The sequence below is a fragment of the Gracilinanus agilis genome, chromosome 1 (genome assembly GCF_016433145.1).
Source record: "Gracilinanus agilis isolate LMUSP501 chromosome 1, AgileGrace, whole genome shotgun sequence".
Classification (NCBI taxonomy): domain Eukaryota; kingdom Metazoa; phylum Chordata; class Mammalia; order Didelphimorphia; family Didelphidae; genus Gracilinanus; species Gracilinanus agilis.
In genome coordinates, this window is record NC_058130.1 from 704,675,724 (window position 1) to 704,694,217 (window position 18,494).

The window sequence follows — 18,494 nt, forward strand, 5'->3', positions numbered from 1 at the left end:
CCAAGTCTTATCTCCTAATAAACTTCAGACTCTTTTGAGGGCAGAGTACTTTATTTCTCCTTATATCTTCTAGCGAAAAGCAGTGTATATACGTATTTAGTAAATATCTGTTGAACTGGATTAATAGTATAAATGAAAAGAAACATGAGAAGTGGAGGGGAGTGACGGGGACACAGAAGTTCCCTGCTATGAATAAAACTAAAGTCTGTATCTCCTTCTGATAAAAACCAGCAAATCCCAAGTTGTTCATCTGATTCTCATGTCTTAGGGCTTCCATAGGGCAGAAAAGTGAGGAACTTTGACTATGACCATAAAGATAAAATCAGGGCACTACTTGGTGGGTGGTGCCAAGGCCAGGCCTTTTGGCTGCATGGGTCTCCAGCTGCCTCGAGGAAACTTCCTGGCCATTCCAGCTTTCTAATCCAAGCTCCCATCTCATTCCACTTGGCTGAGCCCAACATCTGGACTGTTAATTTTAATTGTTCCATAAAGCACAATGGGCCGCCCAGCTCTGCTCCTTTAGCACCTTCTGTGCCATGTGTGGGGAACACTTCTGAGCTAACTTTGTTTAGCCCAACCAAGCTGCTATGGCCCCCTGCCAGTCCAAAGTACCCTCTCCTCCTCCTCTTATATCCCTTCCAGCTGCCTTCAGCTTTTACTGCTGGGGGATAAGATGGCACACCTGGGTACCTCCTCACCCCAAACTTCTCTAGGACTAGCTACAGACCCTATTTTCTCTCCTCCCCATCCCGGTCTGATGTTTCAGGATGGGAACCTCAGATAGATGCCTACTTCACCTTTGAGCCACCTTTTCTTTTTCCCTTTCCTAGGCATGAAAGGGGCCAGACCTGGCTGACCTTCCAGATCTCTTTCATAAGACTCTTGGGCACCCGTACTGCTGAGATGAGAGACACATGGAATGGGTCTGCTTTAGCATTCACAGCAAAAAACTTTAGAAGCTCAATCTTAGATATCTGGACTCTACTGGGGTTGCTCAGGTACCAAACATGTCATAGTTAAAGCAAGCACCATAACCTGCCCTCACCCCACCAGACTCTCACTAATGGTTCAGTAATATTCAGCTCTGAGAAACATTTTTCAGAAACATCAGCCTGATATTATTGCTCAGAGAAGTACATCTCCTCTAGCCTGGCCCACTTGCCACGGGGCATCCCAAAGAGATGCCTCTCTTCCTGTTCTTTATTTCATCCTTTCTCAGACTTCCCCTGGGAATGACAACTAGATCAGTTCAATGCTTCAGCCACTGGAAGCTGAGGGAGTCCCATTCTTCAACTAATCAATTTGTTTTTGTTTTTTAATTTATTTCCCACTATGTTACATGTTGTACTAGGAACTGGTGAGACAGCTCATAGCCTCAGGGAGTTTGCAATCCTCTGAACATTAAGCCCTTCCTTTATATTCCACAGAACTCCAAGATGTCAAAGTTTCTTTGGGGCCCAGCTGGATTTCCTAGATTAATAGCCCATCTTTCACCCAAACCTAACCCCCAGAGGCAGGTCCCATTCGGTTTAGTGTAAGTAAGGTTGATCTAGGAGTAGGGGTAAGGGAAGAGAAATATCCAGAGCCAGGGTAGGGTGGTCTTTTGTGGAGTACAATGGAATGGAGAGTTAAGAGTAGACACTTAATGGGTAAAGGATTCAGGGCTATTTCTTACCTTCAATGTGTAGAAATCCTTGAGACTAGGGAGGAGAAAAGTCTATAAATCCGGGAGTAGGAAGGAAAGTGAGAGCAGAATTAGAGAAGGGAAATGAAGTGAGGGGTTCTTTTAAGAAAGGAAGGGAAGTTGTGAGACCAGGAAGCCACCAAGAACCAAACGAAGGGGCCTGAGGCTGGAGGGCATGAAGGTCACTAACTTAGAAGAGTAAGACATAAGGAGAAAGGGGGAAATGTGGTAAATTAGGTAAGTTATAGAGAGGAAAGATGATGCTTTGGGAAAATAATGGGGAAAAGGAGTGCCTTAGGACAGTGGGATAGGAAAAGGATTTGGGGTAGGGGTAGGGGATAGGGAAGTGTAGCTCAGTAAGTGAATTCAAAGAGAAAAAGGCTGGGGAGGGACTGAAAGTTAAGGGAATTGGAGGGGCCTGAGAAAAGACCAAGAGTTGGAACAAGGGGAGGTTGGGGAGGGTAGTGAGTGGGGTGGGGTGGCTAGGGAAGGGCAAGATCTAGAATTCAAAAGACCACAATGACTATAAGGAAAAAGGAAAGAACTTGACTAACAATGTAGTAAGGATGGCTGGAAACTCAGGCCTCCTTCCTGTCAGTCTGTTTGTTTTGGGGTTTTTTAGGGAGGAGGTGGGAATCTGATTTCCAATACTCCTATTTTCTGGGCAGCTGGCCTCAGGGCCAGAAGAATGCCCACTGAAATTAGGGGGCTGGGGAATACCACTGGGCTCATCTGCTGTCCTAGTTGCTATATGCCCACCTCTTTCTCCCCAGGCTGGAAAGATGCTGGTCTATTGAGAACATTTGCTTGTAGATCATGAACGTCATTCCTCCTCTAAGTTCACTTTCTCCACAATGTCCCACAGGCGCTTCTTCCCTTTCCAACAAAAGCCAAGGGCTTCCAGAATTGCTCTTAGCCAAGCTATCCTATTTACCTTCACGGTTTCTCTCTGGCATTAGGAACCACAAAAGCCTTCTAACTCAAAAGTCCTACAGGAAATTACTTTGATATTGTAACCATCTCCTGGGGGCAAGTCTGGAAGTTAGTGGCTGTGCATTTTTCTCTACTTTGGATAAACTATTTTCCCCTATTAATCAGCAATGACGTCGGGTTGAGGAAGCCAGCACTGCCTGTTTGCATGGAGGGCAGCAAACGAAGCCTCCTGGGATAGTGCTGGCATAGCTGAGCACTGGGTTCCAGCCCTGCCATAACCCGTAGGCTGGTGCCTCCCACTCAAACCTCACCCTTTCTCTCCCTTACTACCTTTCCTGTACAAACACCACAGCTCTGAAATCACACCTGCAGCATTAAGCGAAGAAGGGTGAAGTAGGAAAAAAACCCCATGTCTTTCTTAAGCCTGTATCACATTTCTTTCCATTTGTAACCAATTCTGAGGATCTCCAGATGATGCCAGAGCACAAAGGGGGCCCTGGAGAGACAGGTCTGTACCATGTTAGCTCCCTCGCCATACTCTAGGTCCCTAGTCAGACAAAAGGAAGGTCCCATGTCTTCCTGGCCCTTCTGCCTCAGTCACTTCTATCCTTCTCCCTTCTCAGCACCAGTCAAAAACTAGAAAGGGGAAGAAGTCCCTAAAAAAATATAGGATACTGATATCATTCCTCCTCTAAGTTCCCTTTCTCTATAGTGTCTCACGCTGGAAATTAGTGATCACTGAGTCCCTCCAGAACTATACCTTCAGTCTTCAATAACTTATGGGAAGGGTTCACAAAGGAATGAGAAAGTTTTTATTTTGGGCTTCTTTATGGGGACTTGGTAAAACGTTAGAGATGTGAAGGGGAAGATTATGTAACAAACAGCCTACGGAAACAGGAAAAATTAACTGGGGTAAGTCAGGTCAAAAGCTAAGCAAGGGTCTTGGATCCTAGAAACACTTCGATCTTGAAAGGCCTCCTGAATGAAGGGAGGCAAAAAAAAAAATGTCCATATGACCAGTACTCATGCATGGATCACAAGCTCTTTTTCAACTTGGGAGAAAGTGGAAAGTTGGTCAGGAGTAAGGAGATGTCACTGAAAGGCTAATTCATTCAAGTGATGAAGAACTTAGCCCTAAACACAGATGTCTAGAACCTTAAACTGAATTGGGTCAAACATTCCATTGGGGAGGCCTTCTGGTTCTAAACAACATTCAAAATTTCTAGTGGTCAAGATGTCATTTGCCAGCTCCAGAATTGTTTTCCTTGGGTGACAAACAGTTGTTCCAAGTGCCTTTAAAAGTTCTTCATGTTTGGTTGGTTTGGGGTCTGGCTAGGTTCTTCACATAGAGCTAGGAAGAGACTGGCATCAAAGTCAGCACAGAAAATCATGGGAAGCAATAGAAAAGTCTCTCCTCTAGTACTATTCAAAGACCAGCCAGGCCACCTGCTTGGGTGGGACAACATAGCTATGTGATGGCCAATGCTAAAGATGCCCATAGAATTAGACCAAATAAAGTAAATACATTACTGAAATTAGGAGAACAACAATGAATTCTATCTGATGCTAAGTTATGTCCATTCAGATGATGTAAAGAGAAAGAAGACACCTGGTTTACTAAAGTTCTTTCTTTGAGGATGTGGGCAGTGGTGGCTTCTCAATTTTATTGAACATGTGGCCTGAATAAAATCCTAATCAGATAGCAGCTTTCCTATCCAGCATAATAATTTGCTTCCATCCATTATAGCTTTTTGGCTGGAAAAGGCACCATCCGAATTAGTGGCAGTTTTCCAAGCTAAAAACAGAGCCTATCACTTTAAATTTTGGTTAGTTACACCAAATTTAAAGTGATAAAACTCATTTTTGGCTTAGGAATCCATTAGCAATTTAGATCAGTGTTCCTACTTCTTTTCCCTTTCTTAGCCCCCAGGGTTGTCCTACCCACCCCCTTAAAAGATACTTATTTCTTTTTTTTTTTTAAAACCCTTGTACGGTGTATTGTCTCATAGGTGGAAGATTGGTAAGGGTGGGCAATGGGGGTCAAGTGACTTGCCCAGGGTCACACAGCTGGGAAGTGGCTGAGGCTGGGTTTGAACCTAGGACCTCCTGTCTCTAGGCCTGACTCTCACTCCACTGAGCTACCCAGCTGCCCCAAGATACTTATTTCAAAGAGTATGATTTCATAGCATTCACTTTTAACACTGCTAACATCTTATTGCATGTATGAAATATAACATTAATGAAGTGGATAGAGTAGGAATCACTCCATCCATCCATCCCTGAAAATACCTCTCCTACAGTGATGTGTAGGCCCCTCTTTTCCTTAGAACTGAGTCTTAAGACTTGAAGATCCTTAGACTGACATTGTAGCCATGTCAATAGCCAAAGTTAGGCTGTTCAATGGGGGTATTCCTTCTTACCCCAGCACAGCCTGCACTGTAGGCTGCTAACCTTCAAAGTATGAAGGGGCGTCAAACCTATGGCACATGTGCTGGGGGAGGTGGGAGGAGCCTAAGGACATTCCTCACTTCCCCTGCCCCTCTGCTCAGTAGCCTAATGGGAGCACTTCCTCCCTCCCCTGTATGGGGCAAGGGGGGTGGGATTCCCCATGTGTATGAGGGTTGCAGTTTGGGCACTTGGTCTCTAAAAGGTTCACCATCACTGCTCCAGGCTATCCTATCCTGTCCTTCTATATCAGGCTGCTACTCCGAGCTCCAGGACTGAACCCTCCTGCTCAGTCTTAGCACTGTCTCTGTCCCCTTTCATATTTTCCATTTGTTTTGTGAGGTGCCTAGAAGGTTCTGGCAGATAGGCTTCCTATAAATAAAGTTTATGAGATGATCCCGAGGACTGGGTGAGCTGAGGCTGCAGTGGCAGCTGTCCAGACTTAAAGCACCACCCATTGGCTGATCGGACAGGTTGTACCAGCCCCAGTGGGCTGGAAGCCACTTCTGGACCAGAGGGACCTTGTAGGCCAGGAGGCTGGAGATGACTAAAATTCTTCAAGTGGGAGAAGAAGAAGGGAAATTTTCTTGGCAGACTGAGACAGAGGTTCTGGGTTCTCTCTTCTAGCATTATCTGTGGAGTATGGGTGGATTTACTTGTCATATACACTGTTGTGCTAAATCTGTTTTGGACTATATAGGAGACATGGCAGATATAGTTGGAAAGGTCCCCTGACATTTATTAGCCACAAGTTGGTCCTGGTCATCCCAGACCTGGCATGGAAAGCCTCTCAAAAAAGAATGAGAGCACTAATAAAACTGGGGGAAGGGAGGAAGCTTCCCATTTGTTTCCTGCAGATTTTATTTCTAGCCAAGGTCTTAATCCTACCTCTTGTCATTCTTCTCCCCACTCAGAAGATGCTGCAGAAAAGGAGGTGGCAGCACCATTGAGTAAAGTACGTGGGGCCACTTCAAGAAGTGGCAGGTAGACAATGTTGGAGAGAATGATAGATGTCATTTTATTAGTTGAGAACTGAAGGGCTCTCTGTAGGAGCTCTGGTCCTATCACACAGAAGTCACAATTAATCCCTGGGCCCATCTGTAAAACCAATCCAAGCCATGCCAAACTAATACTTAAGATTTTAGTCCTGACTGGACAATGGGACAATGCCTTTAGACCCCACCAGAATCAGGCAGGCCACAACTGAAAATTGAGCTGTCAAGCCCAGTGCCAAGTTGAATAATATGGAAATAGGTATCAAGGGATAACATCTGTACAACCCAGTGGAATTACTTGTCGACCCAGTGGAATTGACTTGTTGGGGAAAAGGGGAAGGAAAAAAAATGAATCATGTAAACATGGAAAAATATTTAAAAATTAAAATTTTAAAAAAGACCAATGATGGGGGCAGCTGGGTAGCCCAGTGGATTGAGAGCCAGGCCTAGAGACGGGACGTCCTAGGTTCAAATCTGGCCTCAGACACTTCCCAGCTGTGTGACCCTGGGCAAGTCACTTGACCCCCATTGCCTACCTTTACCACTCTTCTGCTTTGGAGCCAATACACAGTATTGACTCCAAGATGGAAGGTAAGGGTTAAAAAAAAAAAAAAAAGACCAATGCCAAGAAAATTTCTGAAAAGGATCAAGAAGACGATCCTTTGATGATAACAGATAGCAAAGGCTGCCTCCTTGGGGCTTGGGGTTAGTATGAAAACTATAAATAAGAAATTTCCAAAAGCAGAGTTCATTAGAGAGGGAAAGGAATTCAAGCAAATTCCAGGTCCACAAGGGAGCTTGGAGGTACTGGTATCCTAACACATGTCAAAAGAATTGGCTCACCCCTTCTTTTCTTTCCCTTTACTTTCACCCTTCTTCTCTTTGAACTCTCCTTTCTTTTCTCCCTGGCACTGAGAATTTCAAGTTAATCATGTTCCTTAGAGGGAAGTAAAATATAGCCATGCTAAAAGCCTTTTGTTTTTGGCAATACTGATGAGCTAACTCCTATGGAAATGCCTTAAATCCCAATAAAGTCCTTTAAATATAGAAGATATCACATTTCAACAAGGAAAACTTGGTACATAATGGCAAGTCAGGAGTTACCTTATTTAAGAAAGAATGGGAAGTTCTTATGCAAAAGTAGGGTCACCTCCCTACAGGATCAGTAGGTACCATCTTCCTTTCTGACCTGGGCCACAAGACAACAACCCTGGGCACTGTCCATGAATGTTCTCTGACTGCTGAAAGAACCTTCTGGACTTCTTAGTAAATCTATGCTAGTCCTGGCTCCCCAGGGACCTTGCACTATCCCACTCAGAGGTATGGAAACCATTCTACCAATTTTATCCTCAAATGTCCACTGGGACTTTGACCTCCTTGGCTGATTTTAGGAATAAGAATATTTCAGAAAATGAAGGTACTTGAAAGGTCACTATATCTGAGCAGGACTTCAAGAGCTCTTTGACCCATCTTCCCCATTCCATCCTTCTACATAAAACTTCCAAAGAAGGAAAGTTCTTTCAGAAGTAAATATTTGTGATCCAGACAACACTGTCACATTTCTAGAGTCCAATCCAACTATTATTTTATTAAGTACCTTTTACATGGAAGGATGAAGCTAAGCCTGGCTTTCAAGCTGTTGGGCACCTCTAGGTTCCTGATGATGACAAAATTACTACTACAGCTACCATCAGCCTGAAGTCCAAAACATATCTCTACCTTAAGACAAAGCCAAGGAAGGAAGGAAAGGCCTAGGCACTTTACCCAAATTTATTACAGGCTGCCCCTCTACCCATCTTATTCCCACTAAGGACAGAGACAAAGAGAGCCAGGGATTACTTACTACTCCTGACCACTATTCCCCTTTATGGCTCCAAACCCAATGGGTTTGCTTATGTGTGTGGCAAAAGAATGAAAAGGTGAATTTAGCATGTTCCTGTCTAAGGCACAGAAATTACAATAGCTGATAACTATATAATGATTTGCAATGCACTTTACACATATTAGTTCATTTTACCTTCAAAACACTGAGGAGATAAGCATTGCAGTATGATCATTCATATTTTTAAAGATAGAAAAAAAAGTTTGAGTATTAAGAGTCATAATTTGACCTCAGGTCTCTCCTGACTCCAAGATGAGTATTATTACCATTACATTATGTCTTTTGATTAGGATGGCCTTTTTTCTGAGCTCCTAATAAATTTACTTGAAGACTAAATAAGCAATAAGCACATTTTATAAATATAATTGATAAAACTTAAAATATGCCTTCCAGTTAGGAAAAAAGGATAATTCTCTCCCAAGCAGAGGCACTTACTGGGTCAAATACCTATTCCAAGACAAGCAAGGGAGCTCCTCTTACCATCATTGCCATAACCTAGGATTATTTTGTCAACCATTATAATACAGACTGTCTCTCTTTCCTATCCCCCACCCCCAACTAGCATGTGTGATTATGTTTATGAAAAATAATCAGTTCCACATGGCCAGTGGCCCACCCCATGGGAGCTAAAATCTCATCTAAGATGAGTTACCTGCAGGGTTCGAGAATTTTGGGTGCTAGGCGGGGGTTGGTACTCTTCCTCTCCTTGGCCTGCAGGTTCCGGGGGAGCTGGACACCCACAGTGCAGCTGACTCGCAACAGGAGAGTCACAAATAGCTCGGGGTAAAGGCCCAACACTGCTGCCCCAGACTCTGGAGCAGACATGATCTCATACAGAGCACATGTGGCCTGGAGGAGAAAGGGGGAGGGGGGACGAAAAAGAAGAGGATTAAAGAAAAGATCTCCAATACTACCACAATACCTGACTGGGTTAAGTTCAGTCAGTTACAAAAACAAAGGGAGTCAGATCTCTTGCCCTTTTCCAATTCTGGATCCCTAATAAGGCCACAATGATTCCACAGGCCTTGTGTTACTCTGAGTTGGAGGCCTATGGGTATCAAAAAATGGACCATTGGAAACAAAGCCCAAAAGTCACCATTAAGGGCCAATTCACTTTGAAAATGAAATGCTTAGGAGTTTGGATTCCTCTGCTCATGGGGGGAAGGGGAGAGCAGGAGATCTGACAGCTCAGATTTTTATGGGCAGGAAGACTACACACATGCAAACATTACACTTGCATAACCTTATTCCGGCTGATTTAAAGAGCGCAGTAATTACCCAGCACCAAACACGCTGGGGGTGATTGCAATGTGCACATGGGAGAGAAGGAGGGAGGGGCAGAGTGTTGGCTTTCACAGGGACTGATCCTGTACCATCTGTATTCGGCTCTTCAGAGAAGAGGAGGAAATTTTCACAGCTGTTTTACTGCTTAAAAAGCTGCCAAGCTGGGTTTATTTTTTTTTAAAGGGATAAAATGCAAAATGATCTCCCTTGGGGATGAACACCTGAGAGGCCTTTTATGAGGCTAGAGCTTAGAGCTAATAGGCATTATATGGTGATGCGTTATTTCCCGAAGTAGGGCCTGGCACCAGACACCTGAGTGAGGAAATGAAAAGAGCACTTTAGGCCGTGGTGTCCAGAATGACATCTAGAAAGGTCAAGATTCTCTTGGTGACTCCCTTTTGCACCCATCCCACCTTAAACACATCTTAGGGAGGAAAGAGAGACGATGGAGAGGCTAAAAAAGCAGCACCAGAGAGAGTGAGAAAGAGAATATGGGAGGTAGGCATGAAAGATCTTGGAAGAGGAGGATGGGTGAGTGCATACTATTGTCTCTAAGGCCACTCTGTGTGGAACCTGCCCATAATATTCCCCATCCACATGCCTAGGAACAGGAGTAAGGATAGACCAAGAGCCAAAAGAAGGAAAAGAAGCATGTGGGATGTATTCATTAAAGGAAAGTAAAGCTTCCTTTGGCGTGGCCAATGCCTTGGTGATAGGCGAAATGCCAGATGGGAGGAAAGAAAGCAATAAAATGGCAGTAGGAGTGAAGGGAGACTTACCTCTGTCAGAGGTTACCCCAGAGCCTCATGGGCTGCCAAATACACACTCCAACGCTTCATTTCCTCCCTCATCATCAACCTACCACCTATTCCCTGACTGTCAAAGCCCACTGGAAACCCTTGGTATACCCGCCTACCAAAGGCAGGGGAGAGGATAGACCAAAGCCACTCTACTTACAGCAAGAGGGATCACCGTAGCCACTCGGTCATAGCTGCTACTCAACAAGAAGGACTTATTCTCCGTGAAGGGGACATCTTTATTCATCTTGTCTAAAAGCAGCTCCAGGACTTGGGAGGTGAGGGTGGGTTCTGTGGCCAGAGCCCTCCAAAGAGAACAGGTGTGGCTATACAAAGCAGAGAAGGCAGGGGAGAAGTCAACACCACATCAGGATGACCATGATCCCTTCATAATCATAAACAGACCTTTCCTGAGAATCTATGTGGTTTCTCATTGATGTGCTTGAGGAAAAGGTCTCTTCCCACTTTCATAACTTAGGAGCTTAAGCATTATTTAGGTAGGAAATACAGTTCTTGCCCTCCAGAAGCTCAAAGTATAGTTGGAGAGACATCACATGTGACAAAGTAATAAAAGACATGAGCACATCTTGAATGCCAAAGGAGTTGCAAGTAATTATAGAAATCTAGTTTAGCCTGCCCCATAGTGCCCCACATGCCAGCCATAGTCTCAGATAGTGTGGGTAGTAAAGCATAGCAATGGCTCTCCCATCATAATCTTCTCCATGACACAAAAGCCCATGAATAATGCCAAATCCTAAGGAACCTCTACCTTCAGGGGACCTCCCTCCCCCAAAATTTCCCTAACCTGCTGATGGGGAGGTTCCTAGGGAGATATATTTAATAGATACATCTGTCCCCTTCCAGAGGATCAGATTCCCAGAGACAACTCCCAAACAAGTATGCCCTTCCATGGGTCGGTCCCAAACTAGAATATGCCAAGTTTGTGTGGCACCCACCTATCTCTAATTGATCTTTATTATACACCCAACTGGCAGTGATAGAATTAAGCCATGAACTAGAACATGTGTAAAATAAAATTCTTAAACAGGTCAACAGTGAGGTGGTGTTATGGTATAACAGAAAAACTACTGGTCTAGGAGAAGATTTGGAGGTGGCGGGGAAAATGCAGGTTCCTAAATCTTGCTAGGCCTAGAGTTTGCTTTTTAAAATAACTCACTTTGATACAGTACTTTCAGTTTTACAGAGTACTTTCCTCACAGTATAAGTATTTCTTCTCTTTTACAAATGAGAAAACTGAGGTTCAGAGGGGTAAAATAAGTTTGCCACCAGCTACAAATCTTTCTCTTTTTAAAAAAATCTTTACTTTCTATCTTACTAACAACTTTAAGACAGAAGGGCAAGGACTAGGTAAATGGGATTAAGAGACTTGCTTAGGAAGTGTCTAAGGTCACATTTGAATCCAGGACCTCTCAAAGCCACAAATTTCTCAACTCAAGTTCAATGTTCTCCACTACCATGAGGCTGACCACAAAACCCTTCTGTCAAAGAAGCGGGAAGACTTGCATGAATGGATGCAGGGTGGAATTGCAGAACCACAAAATAATTTATATTCTAACATCAATGAATGTTCAATTAAAAATGAGTAATTCTGATTAATGAACCACGATTACAAAGGACTGATGACAAATGTTGCCCACCTCTTGACAGAAAAACTATAAGCTAATATTCAGTATAAGACATTCCATTTTGGACACGGCCAATATAAAGATTTGTTTTGCTTGATTATGCTTATTTGTTAAAAAGATTTTATTTTTCTTTCTCTTTTTCTAATAAGTGGTTGGGGAAAGAGGGAAGGAGGAAAAAAATGGGTGTGTTAGACCAACTGCTAAAGTTCTCTTAAAGCTCCAATGATCTAGGAATTCTAGAACCATTTTGTCAAAGGGGCTTTGTCACCCCTCCTGCCTTCTTTCTCCTGATGAAATGAAACTATGGTCAAAATGGACTGAGCCTGGATTCTCATACATAAAGACACATTCATTATACTGAGCAGAACTTTAGTTATTCTACTCCTCAAATGGTATCAAATGAAAGGTAGCTTTTCAAATTTGTGGTCTTCTCTAGGCTATCATGAGGGCCACACATGCAACTCTAAGAAATGGGATGGCCAGATAGAATATTTGTCAATGTCACTGACATGTGGAAATTTTCAGTTTACAATTCAATAAGAATTTATTAAGAACCTGCTTTTTGCAAGGCAATTAGAAAGATTAAAAGGTGAAAACCCTTCCTCCCCAAGACCTGAATTTTATAGTCTAACATGGAAGAGGTTTTAAAAGTAAAATCATACAGGACTTAACAACTAAATGGATTTCAAGGCATAAGGAAGTCAAACAAACATTACTCTGAGGTTTTAAATTTGGATGTTTTAGAATAATACAGAAATAGGGAAGGTAAAAGGAAGGATATGCATTTTGAGAAAATTTGGTTCATTTTTGAATATTTAGGATTAGACATGCTGACAGGAGAGCCAATAGATACACAACAAGCAACTGAAAACATGGGATTGGAATTCCTGGAGATATCAGGGCTGGATCTATGCAGAGTTGAAACAACTGAAGTCCTAGAACAAATGTGACTGCAAAGGGAGAAAGTATGAAGACAAAAGAGTTGAGTATAGAGAAAGAAAATGAACCAAAAGATAGCCAGGCAGAGTAGCCAGAGAAGCAAGAGACCTAGGAAGGAGCAATGTCCTAAAAACAAAGAGAAAAGAAATTATCCAGACAATAGGGAGATAAATGGACTCAAAGGTTGTTGAAATGCTGAGGAAGATAAAGACTAAGATAAGGTCATTGGTTTTGGAATGGCTACCTCAGAGAGATTAGTTTATATTGAGTAGAATAGAAATCACATTGTAGGGTATACAAAGTGAATGGTTAGAATAAAGTAGAGATAGCATGTATGAAGTACAGACTACTCTATCTAAAAAGAAAAGGAGTAAAATAATAGTTTAGGCAGGACTAAGAAGAGTTTTTTGTTTGTTTTGTTTTATTTATAGATGGTAAGTCCTTGATACATTTATAGGCATGAAGAGAAAAGAGAGTAGAGAGAGTGAAGATCAGAAAGAGCGGAAGGGTCCAAGAAAGGTGTGATCCCAAAACACTATGATTTCCTGGTTCAAACAGAAGGTGTTTATTGGAAAGCAGTAGAAATAAGGTTGACTAGAGATGGTAGAGTCAGCTGACTGACTAGAAGTTTGGAACAGAAGTTTGGACAAATTTGAAGCAGGCAATCACTAAAAGTTTCTGATCAGAGCAGTGGCATGATGAAAGCCATGTTTAAGGAAGACTATTTTGGCAACATACTCAGAAAGACTAGACCACTACAATAGTCTAAGGAAGAGATATGAAGGCCTAAATTAGGGTGGTGGAGATAGAGATAAAGGAATAGAAAGAATTTCAAATAAAGGAATGATTAGACTTAAAGATTTATGTTTTTAAATACATAAACTAAAATAAATAGGATTACAAAAGAAAACAATTATATAATTCTCAGATGCCCTGAAATCTTTCCATAGTTGTAGACCCTCTTATTTTTAGACTCAGATTAAAACCTCCTAATTTGGAGCGGATATAACAAGTTTGATTGTGAATCTGATGAATCTGAAGTAGTGAGGAGACATTAAAGTCCAACTGTCCAGCAGGCTAGTGAAGCAACTGGAACTCAGATAAGAGACCTGGACTAGAGATAAACTTTTGGAAGTCATTTGCATTATGGCATCAGAATTAAGGATAAATGAAGGCACAAGAGCTTAGAGACACCCATATTTGAAGGGTTGAAGAAAGAAAATGAACCAAAAGATAGCCAGGCAAAGCCAGGCAGAGTAGCCAGAGAAGCAAGAGACCCAAGAAGTAGCAGTGTCATGGAAACAAAGAGAAGACAAATTATTCAGACAACAGGGAGATAAATGGACTCAAAGACTATAGATTGCCTAAGGAAGATACAGACTAAGATAAAGCCATTCCTTCTGGAATGGTAACTTCAGAGAGAGTAACTTTCTGAGATTAGGAGCATAAAGAAAAAACAGCAGAAGAGTGGAGTCTTGGCCAGTGTCCAAAGTTGGAGGTTATAAGGAAAGAGGAAATCAGTGGAGAGAGAAGATTTGGAGATAGAGATTAGGATAGTGTCAGAAAAGTCAAAAGAAGAGAAAGATCCAAGGAAGATGGTTAACTATGTTAAAGAATGGGGGATTTGACAATATTCTTTCCAAACCTAAGATTCTATAAGTCTATTACTAAAAGTCTGAACCTGGCCTGATATCCTAAAGAGCTTATGATGTACCCTTAAGACTAGAAGAAAACAATTTTTAAAAAAGTCTACCAAGAATTAAGAAATTCTAAGAGCAGGTGCAGTTTGTGTGTGGATACTAAACAGGCTATACTTTTTCTCTCCTTCCTTCCTACTCTTGACCCCAACTAGACCTCCAATGGAGGCAAGGCCAGGTATGGAGGGACAACTTCAGATCTGTAGTTGGCTGGTGCAGGTGAGGTTTGTCTCTGTTCCTGCCTTTCACCTTTGTCTTGGAATGATGAGACAAGAGAGCCTGTATGTAGGGAATAGCTCAAGGAATGAAAGGGTCACAGCTGAGGTGTGAAAGAACCCCACAAGTTCTGGTGTCTGGACTAAGTTAATAGTCACCACTCAGAGTGGGTGGCCGTGACGTCAGGGTAAAATAAGGGAATAAAAAGCCCTGTCACTTGATCAGGTTCAGAATCTCACTTCACTATGCTATCTATAGATGACACTAAATCCAGTAAATGATTCTACAGAATATATAAATAAGAAAGTGCTATGCACTGGAGAAGTGCTGAAGGATATTCCTTTATGACCACAGAACCAGAGAATTAGCTTGAGCCCTGCAAACAGATCACATCAGCCCCCAAAGAAGCCATACCTGTCAAAGGGCAAGGGACTGGCCAAAAGACTGGCCACCACTGCTGCCTTATGCTGAGATGCAAGGAGATACACACTCTGCTGGACAGCTTTCACCACATGTTCATCCTTTACCTCACATAGCTTGCCATGGATCAGCCCCATAATCTCTGGCACCTAGAGAGAAATATATAGTAAACATATGTCATGGGACCAATGGATAAACAAAAACAAAAAGCACCATTTTTCCTCCCAGGTCAGGGAATAGATTATAGTAAAGCCAGTCAATTTTCCAAGCAGGATTCAACTGAAATTTTTCCTGTTCAAAGATGATACCAAGTCCAAACCTACCTAGCAGTTGGAATGGGGGTCTGTCTCCCACTTCCTCTGGCGCCTGCATCTCATACTCTTAACAACCTAGTCTAGAATGACTGACATAGACATTAATGAGAAGTGTTCATATACTGAATCATGTACTAGGTAGGCCCTCTGGGGGAAATACAAGGAGAAAGGCAGGGTGGAGCAGCTTTCTAACCATGGAGAATTCTAGCCTTGACCTCTATAAACCTCTCATGTTCTAGCCAAATCAGCCTGGCTGTTGTTCTGTGAATATACTTCCTATCTTTCTACTTTTGTTCATACTGTGTTCCTTGCCTGGAATGCCCTTCGATCTTCTATCAAAAAGGTAGAATGAATTTGCCTCAAAAAGTAGCATAAATGCCTCATACCCAAGTTGTCTTCCTTGATCTCCCAGGCCTAAAATGACTTTTCTACTCTTTGAATTTCTTGTGGCAACAGACTCTGACTTGTAATATAGCTACGTCCATATACTTCCCTTGACTGAGAACTGCTTGGATAGAGCCCATCCACAACTTAACCAAGTATTGTTCATAGTGAACAGGAAGGACAGTGTAGTGTCTTGTACACAGTAAATACTTCATTACTTTTTTCCCAAGCCAATCCCAGAACCAGTACCCCTATTTCCACCCTTACTCCCAACACACTCAAGGTCATTTATTTGTCTGTGAATCCAAGGTTGGTAAGTGGGACGTAGGAAGCAGACCCAAGGCACAAATTCATCCTGCACGTTCTAATCATAGTTAATATTGTTAAGGCCTTCACTGAGATACTAAGAGCACAACAGGCTAGTTCCAAGGTCATGTCTCACTACCAGTCATCTACTTTTGCCTCAGAGCAGAAAACAGATAATTTCTGACAAAGAAAGCAAAGGACAGGCTACAAGAAGCAAATTAAAAAACATAGTCAATTCTCAGCTATCACTGCCAAACCCAACTCTCCTTTCCCCTCTCACCAGCTGAACTAGGTCCTTCCCCCAATCCCTTGGGAAGAATTAACATCACTTTTGGTTTTAGGATCTAGTCCGGATTGCATAGGACTACAAGGTGAGTCATCAAACCTGGAGCAATCCCAGGTACAGCCCACTCTAATAGGTAAAAAGCTGGACCTCTGCAGCAATTCTAGAAGTAACAGGAAAGCCAAGGAAGGAAGAAAACTGGTGTTTCCAATTACAACCCCCAAATGTCAGTGGGTGGAAATGAAAAGAAAATTCAATCCAAAGTTTGAAAAGGAAAGAGAAGGCATGTTAAAACCTTTGACTCCTGATTCTTCATGAATTGTTCTTCCTGCTAAAGCTTCCAGGCCAGGATTTGGACCCAAAGCCAATTTGCCCCTAAAGCCTAAAGTTGGCTTTGAAGGGAAACCTACAGAGCAGAGGGAGGAATAGATGAGCAGAACAATCCCAAATGGTGACAGTGCCTATGAAGGAAAATGTCCCAGGAAACTGGAGTAAGGGGAGAAGACTTTTGGTTTCTGACCAGAGGGCTATGATCTTAAATCCTAACTTCCTTGCATAACTAAAGCTAGTCTTTGGCAAAATTGGAAAATGTTGGCCTTATTGTTGGCAAACCAGGCCCATTCTGAGGGACAAAGAAAATACTCTAGGCAAAGTGGCTAAAGGCAAGCAGTGAGTAGCCCTAAAACCTGTTCTTCCTTCCAAACCCTCCAGCTTGCCTGAGGTGGAGGTTCAGGGGCCCATTTTTAGAGCAGCATCAAAAGGTTGAGGGTCATTTTGTGGTGAGCTTCAGGGTCCCAATTTAAGATCCGTCATACTGTAGTAGTTTGTCTTTTTCATGCGCTTACAGACCTCCCTGAACTGTTGCAGAGTACATCCTCCTCCTGGGATCTGGTCTGGCCTCTCAGGTGAGATGAGAGCCATTGAGCTTAAAATGTCATTCGCCTTAAATTTTCCTTACTCCACTTCTGAGACAGTTAACAACTAGGGCTATATGCAGGAAGGTTTCCCTTTAATGACTCCTAGACACCAAAATCAGCTTCTATGGTAGGATTGGAAGGTCCTTCACTGAGCCCCAATGGTTCTTTACCTTCTCCAGTAACACAGCTCCCCTCTCCTTCAGCAGGCAGTTGATAATGACTGTGGCAGCACGTGCACAATTCGCATCAGAGTCTTTCAGCCCTTCAAATGTTGTCAGTAGGAAGGAAATAAACTGATCTGGGGGGAGACGCTTCCCAATAATCTATAGAGAGAAAAGTTAAATGGCAGGGAACCAAGGAGAAAAAGATTCAGATCCAATCCCTAGCCCCAGGATGTTCTGGTTAGGGTCTGGTGGGTAAGAGAACCAACCACAAATTGTGACAAGTAAGAAAACAATGCATGAGTTAGGAGAATAATTAGAAGTCTGGACTCCTGCTCTTTCATGTCTGAGAGATAGTGAAAGACCAAGGGAGGGCAAAGGATAAAAATGACTATTACCTGTCTCCCCCACCTCTGCCCCACCCATAATAAATCCTACATTTGCATAAGACCAGCTTTCCTCTCAAGTGGAATTTAAGCAAAACATCTGAACCTACATAGTCTGAACCTACATGGTCTAATGTCCATATGTGCAGTGGTTAAGAAGCAGGGAGAAGGTGGCACCTAAGGCATCACTGGTTGATCAGACTGAGATGCACTTGGTATAATCTCTAATATCCAGGCAATGGCAAGAGTCAAATACTCATGAAGGATCCCAGTGTGTTAAGAATAAAAGTGCTCATGACATTCCAGTCATAAGAAACTGGTCCTTAGTTGCTCAGTCCAAGACTCATAAACAAGCTCTATACTGTATTTCCCTTGTAGAGAAAAGAGAATTCAACTCAATAAATATTTATTAAGTATGTGCAATGTGTAAGGCACCATATTAGGTTCTAGGGATACAAAGGCTCTCACGAATTTTATAATCTAAGGAGAGGTCAACTACACATTCATTCAACAAACATTAACTATGTGCAGAGCAAAAGAAAAATTAAAAATAGTCTCTGCCCTTAAGAAGGTTATGTTCTCCTTAAATTTAAGAAGATACAACCGGTAATCAGATCACTTGAATACTAACGATTAAGAGCATCAAGAGAGGCTTCCTGTGCAAAAGCAGGGAGGTGAGTGATTGAATGCCAAATTAAAGGCACAGAAATAGGTTAGAAAGAATAGAGGATGTGAAAAGAAGTAATGTAAACTTAAGTTTGGAGAGGAACGCCAGAGACAATGAAGTTCATCATTTAATCTAGGG

General features: G+C 42.5%; 1 protein-coding gene across 2 annotated transcripts in view; it reads right to left on the bottom strand.

Moving 5' to 3' along the window:
- The window catches only part of MROH1 (maestro heat like repeat family member 1), a 156,436-nt gene that overhangs the window by 45,017 nt on the left and 92,925 nt on the right, over window positions 1-18,494 (bottom strand). For both annotated transcript variants that reach the window (XM_044669587.1, XM_044669577.1), the window contains exons 30-33: window positions 17,313-17,465; window positions 14,933-15,087; window positions 10,181-10,346; window positions 8,592-8,788 (exon numbers count right to left, since the gene is read on the bottom strand). In XM_044669587.1, coding sequence (XP_044525522.1) covers window positions 8,592-8,788; window positions 10,181-10,346; window positions 14,933-15,087; window positions 17,313-17,465 — 671 coding nt within the window. The remainder of the gene's footprint in view (window positions 1-8,591; window positions 8,789-10,180; window positions 10,347-14,932; window positions 15,088-17,312; window positions 17,466-18,494) is intronic.